This window comes from Cotesia glomerata, linkage group LG2 (assembly GCF_020080835.1).
Source record: "Cotesia glomerata isolate CgM1 linkage group LG2, MPM_Cglom_v2.3, whole genome shotgun sequence".
Classification (NCBI taxonomy): Eukaryota; Metazoa; Arthropoda; class Insecta; order Hymenoptera; family Braconidae; genus Cotesia; species Cotesia glomerata.
In genome coordinates this window covers 16,662,679-16,671,188 of record NC_058159.1, presented here as the reverse complement: position 1 = coordinate 16,671,188, position 8,510 = coordinate 16,662,679, and the positions used below count along the sequence as shown (strand labels likewise).

The following is an 8,510-nucleotide window of genomic DNA, read 5'->3' as shown; positions in this document are numbered from 1 at the left end:
ATTAATGTTCAATGCACTATTTTTGCATTAGAAATTTTGCAACTCTGTGTGGGAGATAGGCAGGGTTCGGTAATATAATTAAAAATAGAGTTATATAAATTATATTCAGCGTTTATTCAAAAGTAGAAAATATTTCTAAGCGTTACACAAGGTGTATATCTTGACGACTAGTTACGAATGGTTAGAGAAAAGTATAGACCAATATACATGCACGCATGTGTGTGTACCGGCGTAACTAGCATGCGCGATGAATCGACGACTAGCGTAGTGTGAGTAGTATACGTGTGAGTATTACTATTTCCAACACTCTTCCTTAATACGATCACGTGCGCTGTATTACTCCGTCTCACTCACTCCCAGTGCTTTTGTGATATCAGTGTTTCTCTCTCTGGTTAGTGGTGGCTTCGTGAAAATGTCGGCGATCATCTCATCTGTTGGCATGTGCGCCAGTTTTATCGTCTGGCTCTAGACTGCTTCTCTGACGAAGTTGAATTTGATCCGGTCGTGGAACTTCGTCGCCGTTGTCAATTTAATTGCACCCTGATTATCGCAAAAAATTTCTTCATCTGAGAATTGTGGGACCCCAACTCGTAGATGAGCCCTCTCAGATACATTGACTCTTTAGTGGATTCTGTAAGGGCCTGATACTCACCCTCCGTCGTCAACAATGCCACTGTCCTTTGTTTCCTGGATTTCCAGCTAATTGCAGCTCCTTCTAGGATGAATACATACCCTGTGTACGACTTTGAATTTGTGAGGTCATTTCCCCAGTCGGCGTCGGTATATCCTACGATTTTCCCAATCGGTTGTTGATATACAAGTCCCAATTTTGACGTTCCTTTCAGGTATCTTAGTACCCTCTTCGCAGCTCCCCAATGCTCTTCATTCGGATGCTCATTGAACTGGCTCAGCACGCTTGCACTGTGCGCAATGTCTGGCCTCGTCGCTACTGATAGATACATGAGTGATCCGACTCATGTATGCTCTCGGTACTGCGGATTCGTCGTCTGCTTCTCGGCGTCTTTTGCGGCTTTCAACTTCGACGTTAGGCACGCTGGCGTGCTCTGAGGATTACAATTCACCATGTTGAATTTCTTCAGTAGATCCTCGACGTACTTTCCTTGACTCAAGCTTACCCTGCCTGGTTCTTGTTTAATTTCAATTCTTAGGCAGTATTTAGCTTCTCCGAGGTCCTTGATTCCGAACTCTTTATTTAGGGTTCGTTTTAGATCTGTGATTCATTTTTCGTCGTTCGACGTAGCCAGGATGCGTCTACATACACAGCGACTAATATTATTTTTCCGCCTTGTCTGTATTGGAACAGACATGGATCTGATATTGTTGGCTCCAATCCCAAGTTCTGAAGTGCGGCTTTCAAGCGTTTGTACCACTTCTTCCCAGATTGTTTCAGTCCATATATTGCTTTGTGCAATCTGCAAACTTGATCACCTTCTGCGAAGCTCTCGAGCATCTTTGTTGCCATCGGAAGTAATGGTGAATCTCTTCTCTTATTTCGTACAATATACTCCAGAGTCTCTTTCAACGTCGTCGGAGCTTCCATGTATAGCTCCTCATCGATTACTCCGTGGAAGTACGCCATTATTACATCCATTTGATATAATTTTGTTCCCATCTCCGTCGACAATGCTGCTAGCAATCTGATGGTGTCCAGTCTCGACACTGGTAAAACACGTCGTCGGGTCCATCTGCTTCGTGCTCAATTGGTTCACCTACGTCCTCTTCGTGACTGGATGCATTGCTTGAAGCAATACTCGACATGCTTACGTATCGGTACAGCTTTTTCGGTCTTCCGAGTTTCCCTGACTTTTGTTTTGCAGGTCTTCCCAGTGCACGTTTCGTTGGTCCTATCTCGGGCTCTTGGTGGACTTTCTCGTTCCTGGTCTCTCTCCCTCTGTAAGTACATCAATACGCTACTTTTTTGCTCTGTATTTAGAACATATTTCTGCTGTTTTTGCCTTCGGGCATTTTTCGTTTCAGAATTATTGCAAGATCTAAATTGCAATCTACAAGCTAATGTATAAATTTCATTTATTTGTGCCTTGTGGATTGCTAGATAATTAATTAAAAATCTATTCAACATTGAAGAGGTTAGGTTCTCAGTGTTTCGTGAAATTGTGGACTGATAGCTTAGATAACATCAATTGAAGTTTAAACACACTTGATGTTTACCACGTAACATCAATTTGCTTACCACCCGGTCAGTAACCTACCATCGAAATTACTACAAGAGGCATCAATTTGTTGTCGTCGGAAAAGTAGTAAAGACACATATAGTGTGTGTACATAGGATAGTATTTACATTAAACTGACACCTTAAATTGGTTATTTGTCCAGTATCTGACTAGTAATTTATAACTTAACGTTAAAATTGTCTAGTCATTTTTAAGGTATCCTTGGTATGCCGTTAGCGTCTGATATATGTGTCAAATATAAGAGACCTGTCAAATCATCTGTTATTTGTAACACTTGTCAACAGTATTTTCATCCTGATTGTGCACGAGATTATGTAAAAAACAGGCTACTCACTGATTGCTGCAGAAAACAATTTAATTATCTCCTGGAAAATCTAGACGCAAAAACGAGACTTGCTTCGCTAAAATCTACTAGCTCCAACACCTCTTCAGTTTCTAGCTTCAAGTCTGCAAGCTCTTCTTTTCTTGATCGAACATTCAAAGCTCGTGGATCAACCTCACTTGTTCGTTTATCCACAGCTCGTGTATCGACCTCATTGAAGTCACCCGTCACACCAAATACACCGATATCACCTGGTCCAGACGCAGTGTTTAATACCCCTATAACCTCCCATCGATGTCGTGCTTACAGTTGATTAGGCTGAAAAATCTCTGGATAAAAAAATTACTCTTTTGATGGAAAAATTTTGTAATTCAGAAGTCACGACCAATGAAAAACTCAACGATTTGAGTGTTAAATTGCTCGAGATCAAAGAATCACAGAAGCAAACTGCTGCAAACCTGACAGAATTAACTACCAATGTTAGGAAAAATGCTGAGTCAATTGCTGCAATTAGTTCAGATCTTTCGAATTTGAAAGAAACACGAAAATCTGATTTGGAGTTAATTTCTAAAAGACTATCAAACGTAGAGAAATCAGCACTTGTATCGTCTGTTCCTCAGCAAGTTTTAGGTAGCACTTCTGAACTGGTGATTTCAGGTATCCCTGATATAGTTGCAAATAATTTAACACCAGGTGATATTTCAGCTGCAGTGTTAAAGAGTCTAGAGTTGCCAAATCTGATTAGTAGTATCTTGAATGCTCGTAAATTTATAAACAAAAATAAACAATTGCGAGATCAGAATACATCTAATACTCACTCTTACATTATCTCATTAATGTCATTAATATCTCATTGATGTCAACTCCTACTCGTGATTTCATCGTTGATAAAAAGCACAAGTTAGGAAATCTTTTAGCAAAAAAAGTTTTTCCTGTACAAGTTGATGAGGCTTTTAGAGGTTCTATCTACGTCAATGAATTTTTGCTTCCTGAGACTCATAGATTACTACTGAAAACCAAAGAGAAGGCGAAGAATAGAAATTTCAAATTTGTCTGGGCTAAATGTGGGCAAATCTTTGTTAGGAAGGATGTGGATTCGGGAAGGCTTATTATAAATCATGAATCCGATCTCACATTGCTTGATTAACATCTATTTGATTCTGCGAATATCTCTATTAAGAATACTTTCTCATCATTAAGTGTACTAAGTTTGAATATAAACAGTGTTATTGGTCATATTGCTTAGTTTCTTGATTTGGTTATTAACACGAAACCCGACATTATAATACTTGTAAAGACTTGGTGAAAGCTCACATTGGATGATGAAATTTTATCACTGGATGATTATTTTATCATTCGTAGGGACCGAATCCTGAAGCATACATATACTGATCGCTATATTCAGGGTGGAGGTGTGGCATCTTGCATCTATCGAAGACCAAAAGGATTCTTTTTGAATGAGTTTTTTGATATTTATTCCAAATTTGCATCGAACTATAATAACATTTTTATCGCTGGTGATTTAAATTGCAACTTGTTGGAAGATACCTACACTTCGAACCATCTAAAGAACTTCATAGCTGAATCATCACTTTATTGTGTACTCTATGGTGCTACTTTCCACAAAAACAATTGTGATTCCTAGTTGGACGTCATTTTACTGGATAATGAAACCAAGTTATCCTCGTTTTTGAAATCTGAGTTTCCGTTTATTGATGGTCATGATTACTTACTCTGCCAATATAGACTGGATAACTTAAAACCTCCACCAAAGAGATTAACCTAAAGAAACTTTAAAAACTGTGATCATCTGGCCTTATCAATTTTGCTGATGAATACTTTAAAAATTGACAATTTTGTGCTTGAAAATTCAAATCCTAATGAACTACTGAGTATTTTTAAAACGGGTTTTGGACTATTTGGACGTACATGCACCTTTATTTACAAGAAATGTGACGCGAGTGAGTAATCCTTGGTTTACCAAAAAGTTAAAAATTAATTGTCAGGAGCGTGATGAAATCTACAAAAAAGCAACGAGAAACAAGTATCCAAACTTGATTGCTCTCTTCAGATTAAAAAGAAAAGAATTAAAAATTCAGTTGAATCATGCTCGTGAAGAATACCTCAAAACTGCTCTTTCAAATTTACCTTATGGTTCAACTGTCTGGAGCAAACTCAAGCACCTTGGCTTAATCAAATCAAACCCCTCGTCACCACTTGATTTCTTTGATGCTTGTGAGTTGAATGAGTATTATGCAAACATAGTTAGAAAACATCAACCAAGTGATGCAAATTTCATAGATAATTTACCTATCGACCATATAAAGAAGGTTGATTGTACATTTTATTGGACTAAGATTGATATAGTGGATGTTACTAAAGCATTGCACCTTACATTATCCAAGTCAAAAGGGAACAGCCCTGATGGTCTTGATCTGAGATGGTTGAGAGATCATATTCCCCAAATCTCACTCTTTCTTACAGATTTATTTGATAGGTCTCTCGACTGTTGTCTTCCCTGATGTATGGAAGATTATTTATAAAATACCTTTAAATAAAATTACACCATCAAGGTCACCGTCAGACACTCGGCCAGTTGCAAATTTGTCGCATTTGGCTAAAGTCTTTGAAAGAATTATTGCTAATCAGGTGACAACATATTTGGAAGATAATGAGCTATTTGATCCTTTTCAGTCTGGATTTAGGAAACATCACAGTACGCAAACAGCGTTATTGAGACTCACTGATGATATTCGACAAGCAATGGACAACAGTAAGCTTACTATATTAGTATTGTTTGACTTGAGTAAAGCTTTCGACTATGTCGATCCCAAAGATATATTGATTGCACTATTTAAGCTTGGTTTTTCAAAGGAAACAATAAATTGGTTTTTCTCTTACTTGTCAGGTCGATCTCAACCAATATTAAACGATATTGGGACTCCAATTCAATTACTCAAAACGTCATCTGGTGTTCCGCAGGGATCTGTTCTGGGTCCAATGATGTTTCTAATAGTCATGAATTCTGTGGCTCAACGGCTGGTATATTGCAAGCATGGATTGTTTGCTGATGACAAATATATATACTCTCACTTCTTTTTTTATCAGCTACATGATGCTGTCTGGAGGGTCAACTCAGATGCACAATCAGTTGCTGACTGGGCAAGAGACCATGGATTAGAAATCAACCTAGCTAAAACAAAGGCTATGATCTTAGGCTCTAATAGTAAGTTGAAAAAGCTTGAGGAATGGATCCACCACCAATAGTAGTAAATGGTGTCATAATACCCTACGTTAACGATACCAAGTGCTTAGGTATTCAACTAAGTAGAAATCTGTCATGGAACTACCACGTCACTCAGATAGTTAGTAAAGTGAACTCAGCTTTGCATTGTCTCAAAGTTAGGAAAAACATCTTTTCAACTCCTATAAGAAAATTACTAGTATCAGCAACCATCCTACCACTCGTTGACTATTGTTCTGTTGTATTGGTAGACTCAACTTCTGTTAACAATTTAAAGCTACAACGTGCGATTAACTGCTCTATCAAATTTATGTTTAATCTCAAAAAAGATGAGCATATTTCACCTTTCAGGCGCGAACTGCGATGGTTGTCTGTAAAGTATCGCCGAATGTACTACATGAGCTGTTATTTTTATAAGTTACTTCAAGTTGAAAAGCTCAAGTATTTTCGAGAACTATTCATTAAAGACATTGATGTTAGACGTTCTAATAGGCTAGCAGCTAAAAAACATACTTCCTTCAAACTACCTCATTTTGCTACCACCTATATGGAGCACTGCTTCTTGATCTCCGTGATTCGTATGTGGGAAGAATTACCTGTTGAAATTGTAAATTCGAGTAGCAGTGAAGTCTTCAAAAATAAAGTTTTTGACTATTTGCTAAATTTAGACAGTTGATAAATTAAACAATTGATAAATTAAATTTTTTGATTACAGTAATTGTTATACTTTTTATACTAATTAAAGGACTGAAATTGAGATATTAGTCGAATCAGCTTAAAAAAAGTTTAAAAATGTATAAGAGTTTTTGAAAGAAAGTAAATTTGAAATATTATTTTTTGCAATATTATTCTAAAATTTAGGTTAAGAATTATGTACTTACATTTAATATTATACATTTTTAAGATGTAAATATTTTATATTTAAATTGCTATTTGGCCTGTGCCTTGGCATGAATAAATTTATCAATCAATCAATCAATCAATCCCTGGCTCAGAAGCGTCTTCTTCTGGATGCATGTAGTCAAGATCCATTTGTGCGACGTTTCGTGATCTCAATACAGGTTCCTCGATAATCGATACGTCCCTAGTGTATTCAATTCTTCCAGTATCACTTCGTCCTATTTTGTAGGCTTTTGCGGTTTCTGAATATCCGACGAATCTACCTTCTACAGATTTTTCGTCGAAATTTCCTCGACCTGGACCTTTCTTGAGTACAAATGCTTTTGCACCAAATACACGTATATGTCTCAAATCTGACTTATTTCCATGCCATAACTCGTACGGAGTTTCTCCTCTGTGGCTTCTGCTGGGACATCGGTTCCTCAGGTAGTTCGCAGTGTTTACTGCCTCTGACCAGTACATCTCTGGCAGTCCTGACTGAATTAACAAACATCTCTTTCTGTTTCGGGTTATTACGACATTGATTACTGCTTTTCCGGTTTCCAGCGTAGAGAGCATTGTTATCGACCGCTGTATCGACGGCGCGTCTACTTTTATTTTCTTCGATAATTTTCCCGATGAGCACCTCTGTATTTGGCAGATCATCCTTGGACCTCATGGCACACCTGAAGCTATCATAGCTTGGCGGCAGACCTTTGAGTAAACACGACCAGCATGTCGTTGGGAATATCAATCTTCATCCCCGCCAATTGCTCTACGGCACTTGAAAATTTATCTAGGCGTCCTCTGAAATCGTCATCCTCGTCTATCTTGAATGACGGAATATCCGTGAGTAGTTCAATTTTCTGCACTGGACCTTTTGAGGCATGAATCGACTGGAGCTTCTCTCAGGCTTCCTTTGACGTAGTGCAATTCGAGATGCTTCTCAGCTCAGTTTCGCCCACCGACAGGATAATATCAGCTACAGCTTTTTCATCGTTCTCCTTACACTTGTTCAGCGCGGACGTCGCCGCACGATCACCAGATCCAGCATCTGGTGCCGGGATATTACCGCTGACGTAGCCCCACTTGTCGTGTTTTAACAGCACGGCTTTCATACAAATTCGCCATACCTCGTAGTTCGAGCTATTTAGCAACTCGATCCTCGATGATCTCTCGGCGTTCATTTTTAAAGTTAGGTTTTTGCCACGCGGTCGAAAATTATGTTTCGTTTTCGGCTTTTACTCACTTAACCCTTTCTTTTTATTTAATATCACTAAACTCTTTTCTACTCGTGCACTAGGCCTATAACCTGTGGGAGATAGGCAGGGTTCGGTAATACAATTAATAAAAGTGTTATATAAATCCGAACAAAAACAGTTTCACTGTAAAAAAATCGCGCCAAATCCACGTTCATAAGACTATTAAGAAAAAAAAATTTGTTTTTTTCTTTACAAAAATATATAAAATTAAAAAATTAAAAAATCCAAGTAACCGATATGATTACTTATGATTTTCGGAAATTAAAAAAATTTTTGTTACAAACTTAAAAATTAAAAAAAAAAATTTGGAACGTATTTAGTGTGCGCGGTTGCAAAATATTTTACTTTTAATGAAATTCGTAAAATCTATTTACTAGGACTTAAAAAAAATTGAAATACACAATGACGCACACCAAGTACGTTCCAAAATTTTTTTCTTAATTTTTAAATTTATAACAAAATTTTTTTTAATTTCCGAAAATCATAAGTAATCATATCGGTTACTTGGATTTTTTAATTTTTTAATTTTATATATTTTTGTAAAGAAAAAAACAAATTTTTTTTTCTTAATAGTCTTATGAACGTGGATT

At 37.3% G+C, this 8,510-nt stretch overlaps 1 protein-coding gene across 1 annotated transcript; it reads right to left on the bottom strand.

Moving 5' to 3' along the window:
* Positions 1-524: 524 nt before the first annotated feature.
* On the bottom strand, positions 525-962 carry LOC123258998 (secreted RxLR effector protein 161-like). The gene has a single exon (XM_044719255.1). It carries the CDS (start codon positions 960-962, stop codon positions 525-527), a length of 438 nt encoding a protein of 145 aa, XP_044575190.1.
* Positions 963-8,510: the final 7,548 nt, after the last annotated feature.

Coding starts and splice junctions, on each gene's coding strand:
- LOC123258998 (XM_044719255.1), bottom strand. CDS start 962: ATGTATCTATCAGTAGCGACGAGGCCAGACATTGCGCACAGTGCAAGC.